This window comes from Nyctereutes procyonoides, unplaced genomic scaffold (assembly GCF_905146905.1).
Source record: "Nyctereutes procyonoides isolate TBG_1078 unplaced genomic scaffold, NYPRO_anot_genome, whole genome shotgun sequence".
NCBI lineage: Eukaryota > Metazoa > Chordata > Mammalia > Carnivora > Canidae > Nyctereutes > Nyctereutes procyonoides.
Genome location: NW_026575139.1, coordinates 22,939,050 through 22,962,417, shown reverse-complemented (window position 1 = coordinate 22,962,417; position 23,368 = coordinate 22,939,050). Strand labels below are relative to the sequence as shown.

General features: G+C 56.6%; 1 protein-coding gene across 1 annotated transcript; it reads left to right on the top strand.

Moving 5' to 3' along the window:
* The first annotated feature begins 4,455 nt into the window (after window positions 1–4,455).
* On the top strand, window positions 4,456–22,008 carry VASH1 (vasohibin 1). The gene is made up of 7 exons (XM_055304376.1): window positions 4,456–5,502; window positions 11,337–11,425; window positions 12,515–12,571; window positions 14,384–14,458; window positions 17,231–17,612; window positions 19,155–19,267; window positions 20,187–22,008. Exons 1-7 carry the CDS (start codon window positions 5,200–5,202, stop codon window positions 20,257–20,259), a joined length of 1,092 nt encoding a protein of 363 aa, XP_055160351.1. The 5' UTR covers window positions 4,456–5,199; the 3' UTR covers window positions 20,260–22,008.
* Window positions 22,009–23,368: the final 1,360 nt, after the last annotated feature.

Sequence of the window (23,368 nt, the reverse complement as noted above, 5' to 3'; positions counted from 1 at the left end):
TAGCATCACCTGGGGAGCTTTTCCACCCTATGGGTCTGCCGGACCCACCCCAAACCATTTTCACCAGGGTCTCTGCTGGGTGACGCCTGAATATCAGTACTTCTAAGAGCTCTCTGATGATTCTAACATGCGATCCAGTGGACCAGGAGATCTCCAAAGTCCCTCTCAGCATCCTGGTGCCTACAACAATGAATTGAACATTGTCTACAATGTTCAAAGCAGACACTTAGTTTATGTTTGATGAATAAGTTAGTGGAGATTCTGACTCACCTTTTTTTTGGTATTTCCCTATCCACAGTGTATGAAATAAAAGAAGAAAAGAAACAGTTGAATTGCAAGTAAGAATCCTGGAGCAGTGCTATCCTCTGCAATGATGATAATGCTCTATAATCTGTGCTGCTCAACACAGTAGCTCTAAGCCACAAGTGGTTATTGAGCACTTGAAGTGTGGTTAGTGTGACTGAGAACTGAATTTAAATTTTATGTCATTTGAAGTAAATAGCCACGTGTGACTTCTGGCCACTACATTGGACAGTGCAGACGTAGAGTGGCTGCCTTTCATAAACACACCCACAGCTGCGCCCCTCCATGCTCCTCTTTTATTAACAGTGTCCTGTTTTCATTGAGGGCGGTCCCCTGCCTGCACTGCCTGAGGTCTTTTGGGGGCAGCTCACAAAGTTGCTCTACTCTTTTCCAGCCAATGGGGTGGGCCCAGAACCCGAACTCAGTCAACCAGACTCTCCAGGAATCTGACTGTGGCTCCAGTGTCGCAAGAAAATGAGTTGGAGCAGATTAATACCAATGTTGATTCCCTAAGACACTGCGTATTAGTTTCCAGAACATTAATCCCTGGTGTGACAATAATAAGTGAGATATGATGTGACCTAGGCATCATTACCATCATCATCCCTGTCATCATCCAAGTACCTCATCAGTACCTATCAGTCCTGACATGCCAGCTCCTAAACTAGATACTTAAGCTGCCTAGCTTCCCCCTGCATCATTTCTCCATCTCTAAAATGGAAATAAACTCATCCAAATTTCTTCCAGAGCCTTTGTAAAGGCAGCAAAAGAAATATTAGTCATAAGAGCTTTGAGCCAAATGAGGGAGTAACCAAATTGTCATTAGAGGTGTTGTTTCCTGGGATAGGTATGGGGACCTGTGGGAGGGTCTGAAGCAAGACCCAAGATCTGGGCCCAGTTCACAAGCTGTGTGACCCTAGGCAAGATACTTGTCCTTTCTCAGCTTTCTGCTAAAATGAGATTAAGACATATCCCTCTCTAGTTTCACCACTTTCTCATCTATTTGCACACCCCTCCCACCTTGCCTGACACCTGTCCCCTCCTCCTTCTACAAATATGTCCCAGAAAATCCTCTAGGCTAGATCATGCTGGCCTGGTACCGAATTCATTTCTTCTTTCCCCAGCAACCCACTTAACTGGCAAGTTGCCCCGGGTATGTACTCCCATAGCTTCCTAGACTAAGCCTCTGACAAAGCACTCTGCTAGAATAATGTTTAACCATCTCCTCCAGGAGTAGACCATAAGCCTTGCCAGGGCAAGGCTCACACTCCTCTTGTCCACCATTGAATCCCCAGTGCCTAGTACAGAGCCGGGCACACAGAAGGTGCTCAGTAACTACTTCCTGGTGGAATGCTTTAATAAATACTCCAAATACATTTTATTATTTGTCATTTCAGGAAGTGTCATTTCACAGGATTAATCATCGAATGCTGCCTAACAAAGTACCCCAAAACTTACTGGCTTAAAACAACGATTGCTTCTTATCTCTCAATCTCTGTGGGAGAGAAACTCTGACAGGGCACAGTGAAGTTCGCTTGTCTCTGCCCCATGCCTGGGACCTTGGCTGGAAGACTCAAAGTTGGTGGTGGAGTAAAATCAGTTCACCACCTATCTGATGAGTGATGTTGCTTGTGAACTGAGAGCCTGGCTGGAGAGGTCAGCCAGAGCACCTCATGTCCTCTCTCCATGTGGCTTGGGCTTCCTCACAGCATGGTGTCAAGGTTCTAGGGTGGTGGTCCTGAGAAAGTAAGAAAGAGATAGGAGGAACATCTCCTTTTTATGACATAAGCTTAAGGGGATCCCTGGGTGGCACAGCGGTTTGGCGCCTGCCTTTGGCCCAGGGCGTGATCCTGGAGACCCGGGATTGAATCCCACGTCAGGCTCCCAGTGCATGGAGCCTGCTTCTCCCTCTGCCTGTGTCTCTGCCTCTCTCTCTCTTTCTGTGTGACTATCATAAATAAATAAAAATTTAAAAAAAGATCTATCTAGCATCACCTCCACACATTGTTCATTAGAAGCCAGTAGCTAAGTCCAGCCCACAGTCAAGGGGAGGGGAAAGCAGCCAACATCTTTTGGAAAGAGAAGTGGTAAAGAACTTGCCAACATTTTAAAACTACCGCAACAACTGCTTAGCTAGCACAAGAGGCAAAGTGCAGGGTGAAAGGTGTCTGAAGAAGTAAGGCTTCAGTTCAAATTATTAGCTATGTGAGCTTGAAGGCATTACTCCCTGAGACTCCATCTCCCCATCTACACAATGAGTAGGTTGTAGCTGCTGGTGCCTGGTGGTTTTCATGCTCAGAGTCTTCCCGCCTCAGTGAGCTTAAGAGGATCTCTTCTCAACTAGCTTTCTTGAAGTCCCATGACCCTTCCCATCACGCATCACCCTTGGTTTCTGACTCTGGAGGCAGCAAGAGGGAGCTTACTGGAGCTCGGGGGACCTAGGAAGCTCAGACACCAGGGATAACTTTAGGGAACAGAAGAGAAGCCACTGAGCACCTCCGGGTTCTCCAAGGCCTTCTCTGTCCCAGCCCAGGTGTGGAAACCTCAGGGTGCCAGTGAGGGGGGTGGTGAGAAACAGGGCAGTCACAGACCAAAGCAATGGGCATCTGGCCAGGCCCCAGGCATCTGCTTTACGGGCCGGCCGAGAGACTGTCATTCATACTAACTCCTGGTGGGAGAGAGGGGAGAAGCCTTAAAGCGCCGGGGGCTTAGCTGTCTCCTTTTAGAAAGTTCTTTCCTTCCGCTCCCTGCTCCTGTCTTTTCCATGTTACTTTTCTGTGGAGGGGAAGAGAAGGTTGCCTTGGGTCTCCGCAGTCCTGAGCCCACGCACAGCTTCCCCCTTTTCTGAACCGGCTGCAGGACGTCGCCTCACACTCTTGTGGGTCGCTCAGTCCCCAAACCCTGGGGCACAGCAGCCGCTCTGCCCGGGGCGGCGGGGGGGGGGGGGCACCTACCACCTGGTTCGGTGCAGGGTCCACCCTCGTCCCACCGGTGCAGGACTTGGGGTGGAGCCGGTGGGTGCCTTTTAACCCTTTGGCTTCCAGACCTTAGGTCGTGACCCTAAGCCCCCAGAGGTCCCCCTCCCCTTTAAGGAGCCCGCGCGCCGGGAGGACCCCGCGCTCACCAGGTGTGACTGCTCGGCTGACAGAGGGGGAAACCGAGGCCCGCGGGGGGAAGAGACCTGTAGGAGGCCCCGCGGGAAATCAGACTGCGGTTGCGGTCTAGAGCCGGGTCCTCCTGGCCGGGCTCTCGCTGCGACCCTCTGAGGGCCCCCGCGAGGCGCTTCCTTTAGGAAATTCCCGGCCGCGGGCCTCCCGAGCCCCGGCCTCTCCGTGCACTTCGCGCTCCGTGCGGCACGTCGTACGCGCCCCGGGAGAGGTGAGAGCGGAGAGGACCAGCCCCCTCCGCCTCCTAGAGCTAACTTGGGGCGCGGGTCCGGCCGCGGGAGGCGGAGGGCCCGGCGGGGACGCGCTGGCCCTTTAAGGGGGGGACCCGGGGCGCATGCGCGGCGCGGGCCGGAGTCGAGGCCGGTGGGCGGCGGGCGGCGGGCTGCCGGCGGCGGGCGGGCGGGCGGGCGGGCAAGGGGACGCGCGCGCCCGGCGGCAGCTGGGCCCTGGGGCGGCGGGGGCGGCGGGGGCGGCGGCCGCCCGAGCCTCGCGGAGCCGCGGAGCCGCGACCTGCGCGTGGGCCCCGCGCTCGGGGGCTGCTCTCCCGGGACTAGCTCGGGACTAGCTCGGCACTAGCTCGGCGCGCGCTCGCCGAGGCCCCGCCGCTCGCCTGCCGCTCCCTCCGCGGGCCGTGGCTGCGCGAGCCCCGAGCCCTCCGGCCGCCGGTCCTTCGTCCCCGCCCGGGCCGGGCAGCGGCGAGCGCCAGCGGAGCGCCGCGGAGCATCCTTCGCCCGGCCCGGCCGCGCCGCCGCCCATGCCGCAGCCCCTGGGGGCCGCGACCGCGCAGCCGGAGCCCGCCGCCCGGTGACCCCGGCCCGGCCCCGCCGAGCCCCGCGCCCCGCGATGGCTCGGCTGGCGCTGCGCGGCGCCGGGTGCCCGCCGTCCGCCCGCTGAGCCGCGCCCCGCCGCGCCCCGCCGCGCCCCGCCGCGCCCTGCCCCCCGCGCATCACCGAGGGGCCGAGGGCGCGGGGGCCGAGACAAAGCCCGCCGTGCGGGGGCCGGCCGCGGGCGTGGAATGAGCGCCCCCTCCCCGCGCCCCGCGGGCCGCGCGCCTCGGCTCCCGGGCTGGTCGCGCCCCTCGCCCCCCTCCGCTGCGGGCGGCCCGGCTCGGAGCTGATGCGCCCGGGTCGCCCCGGAGCCCCCCGGAGCCCCCCGGAGCCCCCCGGAGCGCGCGCTGCTGGGAGCGTGCGCTATTTTGGAGGCGAATCTATTCTCTCCAAAACTGGGACTTGGGGCGCCCGCTCGGCCTGGGCGCCGGTGCCTTGACCCTCTGTGGCCGCAGGTCGGAGCTGTCTGGCCTCAGTTTCCCTTTGGCTTCTCTCCTCCGCAAGCCCAGACTGCTGCCCGTCATTGTCCTCGCTGTCAAATCGGGGGGCGTTGTGAAGGCTGCCAGCCCGGGGGTGTGCTCTCTATCCCACTTCACAAAAGGAGCAAAGCCTCCGAGGCCGACCCCCGCCCTCCCGCCGCGGACAGCCACCTCTCTACCCCCACTTCACGTTGAGGCACTGATTTCTTTTCTTTTCTTTCTTTCTTTTTTTTTTTCTTCTTACCGAGTAGTATTTTATTGTACAGGAGCCACGCCCTGGTTTCTTAAAGGCGCCCTGCACTCTGTTTGGCCATGTGTTATCTCCGCAGCTGGTGTGTGGGAGGCCTCCAGTGAGCCACCTATTTTTTCCTGCCTCCCGATACATACTCCCACCCCACCCCACCCCCCGCCAAGAATTCGGGGATGCCCGGGGGGAAGAAGGTGGTTGGGGGTGGCAGCAGCGGTGCTGCCACCACTGCCACTGCTGCCCCCTCTGGGGTCAGACGTCTGGAGACCAGTGACGGGGCCTCAGCCCAGAGAGACGATGAGCCAGAAGAGGAAGGGGAAGAGGACCTGCGAGATGGAGGCATCCCCTTCTTTGTCAACCGGGGTGGGCTGCCTGTGGACGAGGCCACCTGGGAGAGGATGTGGAAGCACGTGGCCAAGATCCACCCCGATGGAGAGAAGGTGGCCCAGCGGATCCGGGGGGCCACAGACCTGCCCAAGGTGAGAGATGTGTGTGAGGGTGGGTTGGGGGGAGTGGTGTCTAGGGTTTTAGTGATGTTGGGGCTGGGAGAGCAAAACCACACTTTCCTTGGTGGGGTTGGGGACCACCGGCATGGTAACACTTCAAAAATATACCCAGGTTCTATCTGTCCAGAAGGATTTTCTCTCAACTGCCGTTGAGGTTCTGTGAGGTCCAAATACCCTGTTTCCAAGAGGCACTCTTCCCTCTCTTCTTATTTATTATGTTTTTTGTTTGTTTGTTTTTTTGTTTTTTAAGTAATCGCTATACCCCAGTGGGGCTTGAACTCATGACCCGGAGATCAAGAGTCACGTGCTCTTCTGGCTGAGCCAGCCAGGCTCCCTCTCTTCCATCTCTTGTTAAATATCCATGTTTTGTGGGCAGGGCAGCAGATTAACTGACAAGTACACTGATGTGGCTTATGTCTTATTTGCTAAGCCGATGAACCGTGGGCAGAGAGGTAACGAATGACTAAGGAGGATACAGGAGTTCAGGTGTTAGGAAAATATTTTCATGCCTTATCCCACTGAGTTCTCTGACAGCCTTGTGAAACAGGTGGGGCTTGGGGTCCCATTTTACAGACGGAAAAGCTGAAAACTCAGGTAGGAACTCAGGGTCCCACAGCTAGTAAGGGGTCACAGAGCGAGGACTCAACCACAGGTCTGTGGGCTTGCTAGATGCTAAATTCGGGGCAGTAAGAAAAGAGCCTGTGGAGAGGAGTAAAGTTAAATCATCTTTCTGTGCAGGGCTGGCTCCGTGATGGCTGTCCTTCATTTGCATTACCCATGAAGGCTGAGGCTGTGTCTCATTCATCTTTGTCTTTACAGGGTCTTCTGTATACCTGGCACAGAACAGGTTTTCACACACACAAATTTTGGGTTTTTTAACATTATGATTAAGACCAAGGAAACACTGTCCCCAGTGCAGAAATGCCCAAAGAGAAGCCCTGGGGGCAAAGGTCAGAGCTTGCTCAGGTGAGAAGGAAAGGGGCCAGGGAGAGTGGCCCTTAATGTAGAGTAGACACAGAGATGGCCTGTTCTGTTTCATTTTTACCAAGTTATTGGTAGAGCCATCAGAACTTGTCTTCTGGGCAAAGGGAATTCAGAGGTTGAAGACTGAGCAATGGTCTAATATTTCCAGGGGAAATAAAATGTGGGTTAATTTTGTGTGGCTACGTAATTGTCCATGTAGAAACTTGATATCTATGAAGCTAATCCCCAACAATTGGACATTGTTTCTAATATTCTTAAGATGAACACTGTGGCGAACATTCTAACACATATTTTTGGGGGGGTCCATCTCTGGTTATTTCCTTGGCATAAATTCCTGGAAAGGAACTGTTGCATCAAAGGATATGTTTTTGATCGCCTGCCTATCTGTGTGAACTCGAGTAGGCCCTCAACCTATTTGAGCCAGTTTTCTCACCTGTACGATGGAGTGGATTGTGGGGAAAATTAAATGAGAACCTCGGGGTCAAAGCGTTTAACGAACAGTAGAGTCTCAAACCAGTAGTTATTATTGGATGTGTGTTACCTCGTTTCATATCTTTCATCAGGAGGGGAGGCTAGATTTCACGCAGTGTCTGTGCCAAGAGGGCCAGAGCCACATGCTTCCCCCATAGCAGCAAGTCGGTAGTTAGCAGACAGCTCTCCAGCCACTTGCTTATATCTAAATCAGGCTACGGGGGAGTGTGAATGGTTCCCTGCAAAACTGTTACCACTCCTGAAGACTAAAAAAAAAAAATCAGCGAATTCATTAGTAACTGGTCTGTAATGTCATCTCATCATCTTCAACCATCACGTAGAGGAAAGACACAAGGGAGAAATGAGGTTCTTGTCTGGGGGTAGAGGGGATGTCACAACTGACAGTATGGTGGAGCGGAAGGGGTTTTGTGAGCAGACTGGAAAAATTCTAAACTCACCCTCCTTAAACTACGGGACAAATATCACAGACTGAGAACCTGCATGTATGTATGAGGTTCCTCTTGGACCTTAGCCCAGAGTAGAAAGGAGCCCTAAAGTCTGGGAGCCACCAGAGTGCCAGCAACAGAGGGGATTAACCCCTAGGCTGGCCCCTCCCCAACTAGCCATGTCCTTAGAGGTGGCATAGTGGCATTCTCTGCAGAGCTCACATCAGGGTGGGCCCCAGAGCTATTTTGTTGGGATGGCAATAATGTTTTAAAAGATCACTTGAGCCAAAATATAAAATTGGGAGATTTCACGTTAAGATCCAGATTTTGGGCATCCTTTCAGAAAATGAGAAGATCTGGGAACGGAGAATCTGTGATCCCACATAGCAGCTGGCAGCTGGAGCTGAAGAGCGGTTCCCCCTCTCGCAATTGGCCACCGTCCCTACCCCACCCTTCCCACCTGCCTTACCCCTTTGTGCTACCTGCCTGGCCCCTGCCCATGGTTCAGTCTGGGAGCCCTGGACTGTGTGATAAGAAGAGCTTGGCAGAAAAATCCAGCTTATTCAAATGCTGATTCTCTCATAACCATTTTTGTGAGGAAGGCATGCAGCCTCCTTGTGCCTCAGTTTCCTCAGCTGTCAAATGGGGATAGTAGCAATCCCGGGGTCCAAGGGATTTGGGAGGAATGGATGAAGTGAACATGTGAAACAGGTGAGCATGTGATGTGTACCCAGCAAATGGAGCAAGGCCTGAGGGTGCGATGGCCACCCCACAGCTGCTTTAGAGGATGGATGATACAGTTCGTTGAAGGGCAGCCCGTTTCTAAAGGATCTCAGGTCCAGGAACAGTTTGTGTTTTTTCATAAGAATCTCTCCTTGATGTTGCAAGCCGCCACCACCTTTCAAAGCTCAGTGGCCACTCTTCCCAGACCCAGCCGCTGAAGGTCTTCTGACCGTGGCTCTGGCCCCGGGGCTCCTGCACAACGGGGATTTGGACATCTCCTCCAGGCAGCCACGCGGCCGGCATCAGCGTGTGCTGACCAGTCGCTCTGGCACGCCCCATGGTGAAGGTGAGCAGCTGTTGAATCTTAGCCATGTGCCAGCCCCTCTCCAAGGCCCCGACGCACAGCATCTCATTTATGCTGTGAGGTTGGTTCTGCGGTGGCGCCCATTTCACAGATGAGGCATCTGGTGTACAGAACAGAGAGACATTCAGGAATTTGATGCCAGACAGTGAGTGGCCGAGCTGGGATGTGGATTGTGAGGGTCTGGTTCGAACACCGGCTCTGTCCATACCTAGGCCGCCCTGCCTCTTGCCCACACGTTTGTCTGCTGGCGGTTCCTCCTCCCCAAAGCCTCCTCGTGGTGCTGGGCTGAAGTGGATGCCACCAGGGAGAATGTCTTCATAGAATTCAGGAGTGTAGGGGTCGCAGAGCAAGGGTAACCTCTGGCCTTGGTAGTGGAGGAGGAGTTGTTCCTGAGATCCGGGTATTCAACAGTGCTCACTGCCGCGAAGCTCACTTAACAGCACCCCTTGGCACAGCCTGGCTCCTGCTTTGCAGGTGGGGGTCGGGGGGCCAATCCAGGCTGCCAGTCCTAAAGCGGGCCTGGTCATTTGGATGTCCAGGATCCTGCCAGTTTGTTTTGGAGCGAATGCATATGTGAATGTTCCAAAGAACGCTGTCAGCGCCGTCCACGCTGGTTAACACAAGTTGACGTGAGTCGGGCAGCTGGCCAGACAGATCCTTCCAGCTAAGCCTCGGGGTGGTGGTCTTTGAGGCCCTGCTTGTAAATCCCATATCTTTCTTTGCCTCTCTTGGGGTCATTTCCCTCTCCCAGAGGTTCTCTGGATGGCAGGCAAGGCTCTGACCCAGGGATGGTTCTGGTAAGCATAGGTGAAGGACCCTCTGACTAGAGCTCCCTCCTTCTTGGGAATGTCTCAAGGGAGGGCATATTCCATCTCTATCCAGAGCTCCTGGAAGTCCCGGGACGGCCTCGCATGAGAAGAGGATGACCCACCTGCCTCTCAGGGACTTTCCACCTGAGGAGATAGGTGCCATGCTGTTCATATTGCAAAGGAAATTTTCCAGTTTCTCTCCCACCACCCCCTTCACCCCATATCCTGACACAGGGAAGGCTAGGCCAAGCCCTCAGAGAGTTCTGGAGTTCATCTGGTACAGAATAGTCAGGCAAGAAGAAGGAGAGCCCCCCCCTCCACCATCCTGGGACTTCCACCCCCCTGGTGACTATAAGTGGTGGCGTCAATGTGGCCAGCAATGTGTGTGAAAGGGGAAACTGCTTCCTCCAGAGAGGGCTGTCAGCTGCTGGGGACTGCCCAGCCAGGAAGGAGGGGACCACAAGGAAGAGACAGGAAGTTCATGCAGAGCTGTTGCTCTGGACTCCCCTGACCGACCCAGGCCTCCCCTCCTGCATCTTCTTCACCCTTTAGAGTGGATAGGACAAGTCAGAACCTGTCCTTTGTCCTCTGTCGTCAGTGGCACCCCAGACATGAGTGTGCAGTGATCACCGCTGTGTCACTTCCCTCTACATTAGAGCCCCAGACGTCGCAGCCCTGTTACTTTAAAGGCTGTGCCACCATCTCATTACAGGGAGACCCCCTCCTACCCCAGCCGTACCCCAGGTTCCCACAGACAGGGCTCCTGCTTTACCCTTTCTCTCACACGTATCCCTATTCATGCAGACTGAGACTCTCAGCAGCCCCAGCCTGCTGGATGAGAGAGATCTGTGGGGACTGGTGGGTGGAGGTGGAGGCCTTGGGAGTAGAGCAGGAGACTCCTCTGTGAGGAGCCTGAGGCCACCTCCCAGCAGGATGTCCTTGTGGCCAAGAGGAAGCCCAGACAGGGGGGCCTTGTTGGCAGTCTGGTTCTTCTACCTAAAGAAGTCAGTTCCGTAACCCCAGAGAACCCCAGCTGGTGCTTCTCTTGGCCACCTCAGCCTCCCTGACTCGTAGCCAAACAGATCCTACTAGGATTCAGGCTCCCCTGGCCTGAGGAGGGGGCCTGCAGTCTAGGGGACACATCTGTACAGTGGCCTCTTTCCTGGATGCTGCTGGGCAGCTCACTGGTTCCTGGCCACCCCCATCTCTCCCCTTCCTGGGCCAGGCATTAAAAAGTCTCCTCTGGGGAGGAGGAGTGCCCTCTTCATTACATGGTTGCTCTGTTGATTATAGGTGTGGAGCTGGCAGGAAAGGGAGGGGCTTGCAGGGACTTGGAGCCCCTGTGCCTCCATGAAACCCCTCCAAAGTGGCTAGACCATGGCAAGTAGATTCACAGCAAGACCTGTCCCCAAACCTATTCCTCTAGCCAGCTTCCACTGACCTAGTCCTTGGCAATTCAGGCCGCAGCTGGCAAGCCTGTGCCTCCCAAGGCACAGGGGACCCAAGTCCCTCCCGAGGTGCTGCGATGCTGGGGTGCTCTCACCCTCATGGAAGGAGCACTCCCCCAGCCCAGGCAGGTCCCTGGGGGAAGGGGACACCAGATAAATCCACTTTGATCCAGCACTTAAACCAGAGCACACCCCAAACGTGAATGGATGTGACCCCAATATTGGTATTCTTGTTGAACCTTGAAGTTCATGAACATTTAAAATTCAAAAAAGCTGGTGAGTCAACCTGTGCTTTCCTAAAATTATTAAATAATCATAAAATCGAAACATCAACATAAGCTCCAAATGAGGAATGCTGTCAAGTGCCAGGAGGGAAAGAAAGGGCCACGATCGGGGCCCGACCAGAGTCTCCGGAAGGAGTTGGAAGGTTCAGGACAGGAGGGAAAGTATGGGGGGCTTCTCCAGGCGGTGACTTCTCTGGGGCTACTCCTGGGTGTCAGGTGGGCAGGAAGCTCCAGGGTTAGCCTCCCTCTTCTAACTAAAGCTCTTTCCCTGTCTCTAGATTCCCATACCGAGTGTGCCTACGTTCCAGCCCTCTACACCTGTCCCTGAGCGCCTGGAAGCTGTGCAGCGCTACATCAGGGAGCTGCAGTATCCTCCTCAGTTCGAGGTTATGGCCACCATCTGGCTGGTGCAGTGGTCCAAAGACCAAGTGGGACTGGTTTTCAGACAGGGCTGGAGAAGCATCAGGAGAGCAACCCCATTCTACAGCCCCCAATAATGCTGTTCACAGGGCATCTCTGTGCCCGGCGAGTGATGCCAGCACAGCCTGGCTGTGGGAGTCTTTTATCTGATGAGTGCCAGACCCCCTCTGCCACCCACTTCCTTCCTCGTCTTCCCTGTGATGGGAGAAATGTCCTCGGAGAGACCCACGGCTAAGACTGTCAAGCCTAGGTCCACCAGCACAGACCTCCTCCTCTGCTGTCCATCCAGACCTAGCAGAAGGAGAGTGGGGAAACTCTCCCTTGGGGCAGTTGAAAAGCTGGTTTGAAAGAGATAGGGGGAGGCAGATGCAGGAGAAAAAGGCTTTGACGCTCCAGGACATCACTTCTACATCTTGGAACATTCTCCTAGTTCTTTGCCTTTTTCTTCCCATGTACGAGGCCAGTTGCCTAGCATGGAAAGACCTGAATCCCAGAGCCCGATTCCCCAGTATCCCTGCTCTGGGCCTCGATGGAGAGGCCCAGAGCTGTGTGCCCTGAGTCCTCTCCCTTCTAGCTGCACATGTGCCAGGGATGGGAGGACTAGGCATGGTGCCTAAGGAGGAAAGACAGGCTCATTACTGGAAACCAGGTCCAGCCCTTCCATTTCCCAATGGGGAAGCTGTGGCCCGAGATGGGGAAGGCAGTTGGCTCAGGAGCAGCACCCAGCAGATGAGCTGCAGTGGACCCCCAGTGCAGCCTCCCCTCCACTCACCTTGCTGCTCCATCTCTCCGGGCCCTGGCTGGCCGGGCTGCCTGCCCCACAGCCCGCCACTGTGTAGGGGAGAGCTGGGCTGGCATCTCCTTTCTGATGTTCCAGCCTTAAGTGCCTTGTGGAAGCAGCTTGTGGGATCCTTACCCAGTCTGCACCCCAGAGGTGTCTGGCCCCAAGGTCTGGGGTGGAGGGGGGGTGGGCAGGGGGGCAGAGGGGCGCAGCTCTTCCAGACCTGGCTAGAAAGCCCTTAACTGGCACCCACAGGTACAATCACACAGGGACACAGTTCTTTGAAATTAAGAAGAGCAGACCTCTGACAGGGTAAGTTTGGGGAGCACCTTGTCTCTCTGCATCCGGGCTGTGTCCCCAGCCAGGTTGCAGTGCCTGGGGACAGCGTTTGGGTAGAAGCTTATGAGGCAGGCAGGGACATCTTCCAGGGGAGCCAGCGAGGGTGGAGGTAGGGTTGGGGGCAGGTACCATGGCGGGGCTCTGATGTTGTCATAAAGGGGAAAATCCTGGCCAAGATGAATATCCAGGGCTCCCCTGATGGAAAGGAAACCCCAACATCCATGCTGAGCTGGGAGAGTGATGGGTAGCCCCCCACCTTGCCCTGGTGTTGACAGAGGGTGGTCCCAGGTAGATGTCTAGCCTCATCCTTTTTTTCTTTTTTTTCTTTTTTTAAAGGTTTTATTTATTTATTCATGAGAGACACACAGAGAGAAAGAGAGAGGCAGAGACACAGGCAGTGGGAGAAGCAGGCTCCATGGAGGGAGCCCGATGTGGGACTCGATCCCGGGACTCCAGGATCACACCCTGGGCCAAAGGCAGGCGCCAAACCACTGAGCCACCCAGAGATCCCTTTTTTTTTCTTTTTTTAAACAAGAGATGAGCCTAGCAGGAGAGAGCCAGCCCTCCCGTTCTCTCCATGCCCTGCAACTGCTCACGTACTTCCCATTGCTGGGGACCTGTATGCCGCCCCCTTTGCCTTATTGGACTCTCTTCTAGTCATTTTGTGCAAGTCCCAGTGTCTGAGAAGCAGGGACCCCACTGGAGACAACACTGCATCTCTCACTTCCCATTCCACCACCCCCTGTAGACCCCTGGCTGGTTTCACCCCAAAGAAGCCCTGAAGGCAGAGGAGAGTGAAGGGTGAATGCCCCTGCTGGGTCTGGGGCCTCAGCCCAAAGCTTAAAACTCTGTTTTAAAAACTAATGTGAATTTTATATCTTTCTCCACACATTATCTGTCCATGTTTGCTTTCTTACGAGAAATACTTTAAATGGTTTGCTAAATGACTTAATTACCCCGTCCCCAAACCCCTGGGTAGAGTCCAGCCTCTCTAACCGAGAAGCTTCGCTCTTATTATGCTCTGGCTGCTGTATGCTAGGGGCCCAGCTCCAGCCTCAGTGCGATGGAGGAATCCAGCACCCTCCTGGGCAAAGCCAGTGGCCAGGCCAGTGTTCCAGGGCTGGGAACAGCATACGGTGAGGGAACCAGGCCTCAGGAATAGGCTGTCTCAAAGTGGCCTGAATTGGAAGTTCAGAGCAGGCTGGGGTTTGTCACTGGGGAGCTCACTGCCTGAGATCCTGTGTCTGTGCCCCGGGCAGCTGGCCAGCTGCAGAGGAGCAGTTGTAATCAATTACAAGCTCTTTGGAGAAGCCCTGATTGAGACAGAGGTGTTCACTGTGCTCCAAAAGGGACAAGAGCAATGCCAAGGTTCCCAGCATCCCGGGCATGCTTTCCCACTGGCCCTGGCAACACTGTCTTCATAGAAAGCCCCCAGCCCAGTGAGGGTCAAAACCCTGCCTACCAGGGCATGCCCCCCACCCCACCCCCCATTCATGCTCCTCTCTCCCAGAAGTCCTTGGAGTAGGAGCCTGGGGTGGGAGGAGGAAGTGAAAGGGGGTAGAAAAGGGGGAAGGGGCCTCCTTCTTTATCTTTTGTGGCTGCCTCTTCTCCTCCTGCTCAGGCTCAGGACTTGGGGGCAGGGGGTGCACAGGCTGGGCCTGAGCTGGAAGGGAAGGGGCTCTCAGTCCTGTAGCACTTCTAGACCATCTTCTCCCCGCTCCTGACCCTCCCCCACTGGAAGGGCCTGGAGGCTGTGTCCTCATGGTTCTGCTTCCCTTCCCCCAGGCTGATGGACTTGGCCAAGGAAATGACCAAAGAGGCTCTGCCAATCAAATGCCTGGAAGCCGTGATCCTGGGAATGTATCCTTCCTTGGCCCTCGGAGACTAGGGGCAGGTGGGCTCAGCCTGTCTGAGCTCCAGCTTCCTCCTCTGGAAGGGGAGGGCTGAATGAGCTCCAAGCCCTCCCAGCAGTCATGAGCTTGATCCCAAAACGAAGGGGTTCTTGGGGCAGCGGTGGGCTCCATCCCCAACACCTCAGTTGCTAACTTTCCAGGCCTGCTTTTTTTTTTTTTTAAAGGATTTTATTTATTTATTTATTTATTTATTTATTTATTTGAGAGAGAAAGCATGAGTGGTGTGGGAGGGAGAAGCAGATTCCCTGCTGAGCAGGGAGCCCAACTCCACTCTGGGTTTAATCCCAGGACTCTGAGATCATGACAGATGCTTAATTGCCTGAGCCACTGAGGTGCCCCTAGGCAGGTCTTTTTTACATCATGTGAACACAGTGACTATGTTCTCTGAACCCCAAATCAGGGCACATGGTCTCACAAAAGGCTGTTGTGCCATTTCTGAGAACCAGACAGTCTGGGAGAAGCCATTTGAATGCCCAAAAGTTGGCATTTCCAGGACATTGTAGATTCATAGAGATGATGGATGGGGTCTTTAAAACAAAACTGCCTTTTTTAAAAAGCAGAGTTTCTGGGTCACCCCCATCCAACGGGCAGAACTGAGGCCTAGAGCTGGGTTACCAGGGTCATGAAGTGGGACAGACCAACTCCTGGTCAGCGCAGGAGGGAGACAGGTGTTTATGGCCGGGTCTCCGTTCTCATTCGTCTGTGCCTTAGCAATGGCCTTTAGTTTTATGATGGAAAACTGTTAAGCTTGTACAAACAGAACAATATAAGGAATCCCATGTGCCCATCACTCAGTCTTACCAGTTCAAGGCCAGTCCTGAGTCATCTCTGCCCACCCCCACCATCTCTTGCTGCCCATAGTACCTCCCAGCTCTTAAATATTCTGTCTGCCCCCCCACCCCCCCCCACACACATACCCCATACCCAGTATAGATGCCTGGCTTAGTGCTGCAGAAAGGGCAAGGGGGCTGCTGCCTAACAGAACAAGGACTCCATTCTCTAGGACAGATCAGGGAGGAGAATGTGATGGTCAGGTCAGGAGCACGGCTTCTCCAAGGAGGGCCATGGTCCAGGGGGTACACTCCCCCCACCCCTCACAGCCATACCTACCTTAAATTATTCAGAGAGACCACCGGGGCGCCTCCTCAGTCCCACTTCCGCAGAGGCCCCTAGAGCTAACTCCGTTGGGGTGGTGGTCGGCCGACAGGCAGGCCCACCTCCACAGAGCTGGACAAGCATGGCCCTGTGTAAAGGGTTCTTTGCGGGGATGTGCATGAGAACCTCAGGCCACTGCCCAAGCCTCCTCCACGACCCCCCATTCTCTTCTTCAGGGGCCACACACACCAAAGTTGAGGTTCCCAGCCACACTGTAGGGGGGAGACTCTGCTTTCTCCCCTCAAAGCTCACAGAAGCTGCTCCAGGCAGGATGCCATGGTCCCAGAGGCCTTTCAGAGGTTACCTGGGGGCTCCTGGACAGGAAGACGACAGGAGAAGCTCCCTGGTATGGGCGGGGGCCCCTCCCCAGTGTCCCCCACAGAACTGCCACAGCCCCCTTGTTTGCTGCACACACTGCGGACACTGTACTGAGTTTGCTTCCATGTCTCCTGGCTGCATGCTGAGCGTGTGCCTTGTTCATCTGTGTCGTCAGACACTTGCAAGGAGTGGGGCTCAGTAAGTCCTGGAGGGGCCGAGAGCACAGGCTTTGGGGGCAGGCTGACCCGGACCTGAATCCTAGCTCAGCAGCCGACTGACTGTGTGACCCCAAGCAAGTTCCCCAACATCTCTGACCTGTGGGGTCTTCCTCCACAAAAGGGCATGATGGTAGTGCCTATCTGGCAAGGTGGTTGGGACCACTGAACCAGTCATTGTGTGGAGGACACCTGGCGCGGTGCCTGCACAGGGTGTCTGCTCCATGGTTTTCTCTGCTCACCTCCTTTGACTCAGGTGTTCAAGTAGAGCTCACTGAGTAACTACTGGGTGCCTGGCTCTGGGCTGAGCCCCAGACATGCATTGAGGAACATGGTCATACAAGGTCCCTGTTCTCAGGAGTTTATGGCTAAGAGGGGCAGGCTCAGGTGGACGGGGGACAGCCCTCTGGCCAAAGGGAAGAGCTGGTGCTGAAGGTCCTGGGTGGGAAATCCTGGTGGATGGAGAGACTGAACAAGTGGAGCAGGAGGGGTAGGAGGGCGTGAGGGTGGGGGGCAGCCGGCTCAGGCTCCACTGGCCTCCCGGGAGGACCTGGTTGTGTGCAAAGGGCGGTGGGCAAGCACGTGTGTGTGTTGGGCGGCAGCAGTGAGAGAAAGAGCACAGAACTGTGAGCATCTGGGAGAAGTGTATGTGTGAGAGAGAGAAGACAAGACAGTGTGTCTGCGAGCCTGTAGGGGCGAGTGTGGGGAAATGTGTGTGACTGACAGGAGGGAGGGAGGGAGGGAGGGGGCTGGCAGCAGGCCTCCCTCATCCCTCCTTCAGCCGGGAGGACTCTGGAGGGCCCTGCGGTTTGCAGCGAGGAACTCACAGATAGCTGGTAACAGCTTGACCTCGCGGCAGCGGCCGCTGAGAGCCCTGACCCTACAGGTTACTTTATTGAGCACCTACTGCATGCCAGGCTGCGGGGGGCGGGAGTCCTCCAGCTCAGGTCCCCGGGGTGCAGGGCACTGGGGGAGGAGGGGAGGCCCCTGCACCCCTCGAGCTGTTTCCTTAGCTGGGCTGGCGGGTCCAGTTACCTCACCAACAGCATGCCCACCCTGGAGCGCTTCCCCATCAGCTTCAAGACCTACTTCTCAGGGAACTACTTCCGCCACATCGTGCTGGGGGTGAACTTCGGCGGCCGCTACGGGGCGCTGGGCATGAGCCGGCGCGAGGACCTGATGTACAAGCCGCCGGCCTTCCGCACGCTCAGCGAGCTCGTGCTGGACTACGAGGCCGCCTACGGCCGCTGCTGGCACGTGCTGAAGAAGGTCAAGCTGGGCCAGTGCGTGTCCCACGACCCGCACAGCGTGGAGCAGATCGAGTGGAAGCACTCGGTGCTGGACGTGGACAGGCTGGGCCGCGAGGACTTCCGCAAGGAGCTGGAGCGCCACGCCCGCGACATGCGGCTCAAGGTCAGTGTGCTCTGGCCCGCCAGCCCTGGGCACCGCTCCCCTGGGGACCGCCACCAACACCCTCTCCTTGGCCCCCACCCCAGCAGCAGAGGGGCGGGGCTCTCAGGGAGGGTGATGGGGGTGAAGAGTCTGGCCCCGAGGGGCTTGGCTCCCTGCTCCCGTTGAGACCGTCCGCTTGGGCAGGCGGGGAAGGCCCTGGAAGGAAGAGGCAGGTGAGCTGGGTGTGGGAACCGGGAGAGGGGCAGGGGTGCCACCCTTCCTTTGGAGCCTTTGGTTGGGAAATCAGAGGCTGTCTGGAGGAATAGGTAGGGCCAGGTGCAAGGAGCCTATATCCACCCTAGGTATGCAGACCCTTGACCTCCCAGACCCCACGTTCAATAAAGAACCAGAAAGTCAGAAAAAGGAAGCCTTACATGGGAAGATGGTGAGGGTGGTGGTTCCTTCTCCCTCTTCCCCACTGTGATAAGCAGGAGGGCAGCTAGGAGGGGCTGTCCTACCCCAGCAGGTGGGCTGAGCTGCTGAGAAGCTTGCTTCTGGCAGCCAGACAGTGGGCACAATCCTGGCCTCTCTTTGGGTCCCCCTGGATTTGAGTGCCTTGCCTGGTGCCTGCCTGGCCCCTCCTGGGTGTTCAGCCCCTCCCCATTGCTTGGTCACTATTGAGCACAGGAGGCCAGCTGGTAGCTTGCAGGAGCTCTATTTTTGGGGCAGGAAAACCAGGTACAAGGGAGGCAAGGAGTTTGCTCACAGGCCATGAGGAGAGTGGGCGGGAGCTCAGTCTCCAGATGGGGAATGCCAGGTGTGTCACAGGTGCAGGCACTGTGCCTGCAGGGCCTGTTAGAGCTCGGCTGCCCTGCCTTGCCGGGCAGTCACAGCACTTTCCCCCCGGGAGGGGCAGTGACCCTGCACAGCTCCGGGGGGACTGGCCCTCCCTGTGTATCACTGGCTTCCCAGCTCCCTGGCTCCTGCCACTGGAGTCACACTGGTTCTTCGGGGGAGCACGTTGGACCTAGAGTTGGAGCTAAGAGTTGGCCTGTCCTTAGGCACTGTGATTCCCAATCTATTTGGCGTGAAGGGCTCCCCATGTTATTTGCTCCTCTCTAGCATCCCTGCCATATACCCCATTTTTTGAAATTTTAGTTCAAGCTGCCCATGCCATATAAAAATGTTTTATTTGCTTTTCACCTTTTTCCTTCACCATATGTAGCTGCCAGTCTGAGCATCTGCTAGGTGACCAGTGTCCCACTTGGGCCTGGTGGGATGTCAGCCCAGAATTCAGACATAGGCTGCTTCCCCAGTTGTTGCATTTACCTGGCTCAGGTGAACGGCCCAGGGCTCCTTACAGTATCCCAAAGCCTAGTGACTTCCCCTGACTGCATGCTGCCCTGCTGGGGAACCCTTGCCTGGCAGCTTTAGTTCCCAGGAAACAGGTTTGGGATGATCCTGGAGACAGGATGGCCTCGGGGCTTTTTGCTCCACCAGTGCAACGCAGGAGGGGCTCCTGGTCAGCTCTAACCGTGTCTTTGTTTCTCCTTCTCTACCAAGATTGGCAAAGGGACTGGCCCTCCCTCTCCCACCAAGGACCGGAAGAAGGACGTCTCCTCCCCGCAGCGCGGCCAGTCCAGCCCCCACCGCAGGAACAGCCGCAGCGAGAGGCGGTAAGGGATGGGGTCGCACCTGGGGGGGACTGGGTCGTGCATGCGAGGTGCGAGGAGAATCCTGAAGGCTTTCCCTCTGTCTTCTAGATCCCTGTCCTTTTCTCACCCTTTCCCCACCCTTCCTTTTTTGCCTCCACCAGAGGGAGGTGACCGGGGTTGGTGGGTTTGTGTGTTTCCGGGTTGACACCTCCCAGGAGCAGTGCTGCCCCATTTCCCTAGGGAAAGCCACATTCACTGGCCCCCTGGCTACCCAGTGTGAGGCACTGGTGCCAGAGCTGGAGGGCCCACTGAGAGGGTGGGGGCAGCTGTGTGGGAGGGAGGCGGGGACGGGTGGGCTCCTGGCAGACGACGAGTTCTCCCGAGAGCATCACTAGGCAAGGTTGACATCAGATGGCAGCTGCTGGGCGGCTTTGAACATAACTTTGGCCCCTGCAAGTCTGGCGTTTGTCTCTATCTAGATGGCAGAAACAGCCCATTAAAATGCCAGGCCGCCTCCTCTCCTTGGTCTCCCACACGGCCGTCTGGCTCTTGCTTCAATATCTGTGTGGTTCAGGAACCACAGCTCCGGGATGATTTAGGGGCACAAGCAGGCCTCCGAGGTACAGTGTCTTTCCCTTAGACTCGGGAGGCTTTTATAGAGAACAGATTCCCAGGGCAGCTGGGGACAGCCAGCTGCAGGGGAGGGGGCCTCCGGTGACCAGCAAGGCCTGTAAGGGAGTGTGGGGAGCACAGCCAGGACAGCGCAGGTCAGGGCAGGGTTCTGGGAACACACTTCAACGTGTCCTTCACTGCTGCGTTTGGGGCACCTTGGAGAATGGAGGGGGAGCAACCCAGGAGCAGCCCCTGTGGTTCCGCCCACCCCCACCTCCCTGCCCAGCCACTCACTCCACCCCCCACCCCCTTCTCTTTTTCCCTGCAGGCCATCCGGTGAGAAGAAGCCTTCTGAGCCCAAAGCCATGCCGGACCTCAATGGGTACCAGATCCGGGTGTGAGGCGCGCGGCAGTGCCCCAGCCTCACCGCATCTTGGGGCCAGGATCCCCCTGCCAGAACTGGCCTTGTTCGTGGGGGGAGAGGGCCTGGTGGGGGGCAGGGCGAGAGGGCGGCAGGAAGAGCCTGTCTCAGCTCAGCCACCCCAGCTGCTGCCCCTCCCACTGGGCCAAGACCCCTAACTTTGGGCCAAGAAGCAGTTAGTATTTTATTTGGAGTTTTTAACCCGATAACTAAAGTTTAAAGTGTTTGGGGGAAAACTTAAAAAACTAATGGATCTGCCAATCGCCAGAAGGCCAGTGCTTAGATCTGAGGACTACAGGGTTGGGCAAGGAGGGGACGCTGGCTCTGCTGGTGTCTCTCTGGGGGGGTGAGTCCGTCCTGTCTCAACCCCACTAAGCCTGTGGCTGGACGGGGTGGAGTAGGGGAGGGAGGGAGGTGTTCCTCTAGTTCCTCTAGTTCTGCCTCCCCTGGGAAGCAGAATCTTGACCCAGGGAACGGGAAGCAGGGTAGAAATTATCCTGGGAAAGGTCTTTGTGGCCCATGGCAGGAGCTTGGCCCAAGGCCACATGGCCCAAGACCAGAGCCCCTGGCCCAGGAGAGGCCTCATGCCCTTGCAGCCTGTGGCCAGGGCTGTGGGGGCTATAGGAGAGCCCAGGGGAGCCCGCTGGGGGAAGGAACCCCAGGCCGCTACCTGGCCTCCTTGCTTACTCCAGCTCTGCCTGGAAGGGTGAAGCTGGGGGTGCTCCCTGCTCCCTGCAGGGCGGCTGGGCTTTGTCACAGGCCCGGAGCTGTACCGGGCTCGGCATGACTGTAGGGACTGAGCAGCCTGGTGGGCCCAGGAACCATGACTGGGGATAGAGTGGGACACTCAGGCCCCAGGCTGTCCCCTGGCAGGCCCCAAGGGTTGTGGGGAGGCACTGCTACTCCCCACCCCTTTTCTATTACCTCAGTCCTTGCTGTGAAAATGAAGACCGGATCAGGATGCTTGTGCCTCAGGCCTGGCTCCCCTCATGCAGCAGCCCATCTGGGTTTGGGGGTACCAGTGACGGTCAGACCTGTGGCATGTGGCTTGTCAGGGAGGAATCTGGACAGCTGGTGTCTGCACAGTCTGCTTGTCAAGTGTGAGATACCTGGTGGACACGTGAAAGTGGAAAGACGTTGGCAGGGTTGGGGGAAGGTCCTAGAGACTAAAGCAATGGCAAGTGATAGGGCGAGGGTGCAGCTGCCCACCACGAAGGAGCAGAGCCTGGGAACAGGGGAGCGTAAGTGAGAAAAGGATGTGGGGGAGAGGTTAGAAACAGGCTGCTTGGGAAATAGTGAGTTCCCTGTTGCTGGAAGTATCCAAGCAAAGCCTGGATGGCAACTTGTCGGGAAGCTGTCGAGAGGATTCAGGTTATGGAAGGGGAGCCGGATAAGGTGACCGGCAAGGTTTCTTTTCACTGAGAGGCTGTGCTTCAGCCAGGGGCCAGGCCCCGGATAAGGAAGGATCAGAACCAGGGTTGTAAGCTCACACACCCACAGGGCCAGGCAGGGGATTAACGGCAGGGCTGCAGGGAGGGCCGGGTGGCCAGCTAATGGGCTGCTTCTGCCGAGGTATTCTCAGAGTGGGGGCCCTGCATTGCCAGATTGTATGACTGTTTCTCAGAAGCCAGAGCTCTGGATTTTTGTGTGAAATGACCTGATTTTTAAATGTTGGCAATCAGTTCGGACAATGTAAAAACCCAACATGAAAGAGAATGCCAATTTGTAATCTCAGGTAGAGAGAGCTTGTGCTGGGGAGAAGTCCACTGAGAGGTTTTGAGGTGGAGATTAAGAAAGTTCTTCTAGGCTTCCCGGGGGGGCTGGGCCAGGGCAGGGTCCTCTCTGCTGAAGCTGCCCCAGACAAGGCAGCTGGCCCGTGTTTGTCCTCCTCCCCGTCCTTGCAGACCGGAGGCCTACCGTAGTCACCAGCAGGGGTGGAGTGGAGATTGCCCAGCGCCCAGCCTGCCAGGGAGATGGATGTGCGCGGGAAGCAGGGAGGGGTGGAGGGACGGAGACACGATGCTTCTGCTGATGCAGGTGCCCATCAGGGAAGCACCAGGGGCTGGCAGCTCTTCACACCAGCAGCTTCTGGCCCAGAGCCAGGCCCGGCAGGAGGGCCAGCTGGGCAGTCCCTTGAGTTCCTCAGGGGTCACCAGGCCCTGGGGAGGACACCTAACCTGCCCCTGGACTACACTCCAGCCAGGCCAGTTCCAGCGCCATTGTGGCCCCTGACTCACCATCCCGTCCCATCCAAGGTCTCAGGCCATGGGGTGCTGGTCCCCACATTTGCCACATTGGCCTGGGGCAGAGAGGACTCACTTCGGGAGATGTGCAGCTGACAGCGAACGTGGCCTTTTCTGGGTCTACACATGGGTGCCACTTACCAGCAGGGGAGGGGACTGCCACATCCCCAGAGACCCCAGGTCTTGAGGGAAGACTTGACAGGGGACTGGGGTCAGAGAGATGGGAGGAAACCGCTCTACCCTTCTCCAAAGCCGTCTAGGGAGAAATGGGAGGAGGCCCACCCCTGTTGCTGCCCAGAGGAGGGAGCTGATCCCCCTGAGCAGATAACCCCCCGCACTCTCCCTCCTCGCTCAGACCTCGGGCCTGTGGAGGCCACCACAGGATACAGCGGTGCTTTTTAATTTATTTTTAACATTTTCTCATATGTAGCAAGCCCTCCTCCCCTCCTGGGCGTGTTTACACAGGCTCTGCTCCCTGGGGCTGGCCTGACTGCAGAGTTTCTGGGGAGGCAGAGGCAGGGACTTTGGGGCCTTAGTCACCATCCTTGGTTTCACCTCATGTCACTTCCTGTGAGGAACAGGGGCCTGGCTCCTGACTCAGGACTGCCTTCCAGCACTCAGTGGGGGCTCCTCTGCCCCCAGGGGTGGAGGCTGCTGGCCGAGGAAGCCCCAAGGTGAGGTTAAAAAAAAAGCTGCTTCATGAAGGTGGGCCAGGGTGGCAGTGATTGCTTCCCAAAGCCCAACTCCTTGGGCTCAGTGCCAGCTCAGAACACTGGGAAACTGGGTGTAGAGAGCCCCCCTGCCCACCTAACTGCCAGTCCTCTCCCTCCCATGGCCTCAACACAG

What these genes read in the sequence shown, in the direction of transcription:
- VASH1 (XM_055304376.1), top strand. Translation starts at nt 5,200, where the DNA reads ATGCCCGGGGGGAAGAAGGTGGTTGGGGGTGGCAGCAGCGGTGCTGCC. An exon ending in AAGAGCAGACCTCTGACAGG is followed by an intron (nt 12,572 to 14,383) that starts GTAAGTTTGGGG and finishes CCCTTCCCCCAG; the next exon opens with GCTGATGGACTTGGCCAAGG. An exon ending in AACAGCCGCAGCGAGAGGCG is followed by an intron (nt 19,268 to 20,186) that starts GTAAGGGATGGG and finishes TTTTCCCTGCAG; the next exon opens with GCCATCCGGTGAGAAGAAGC.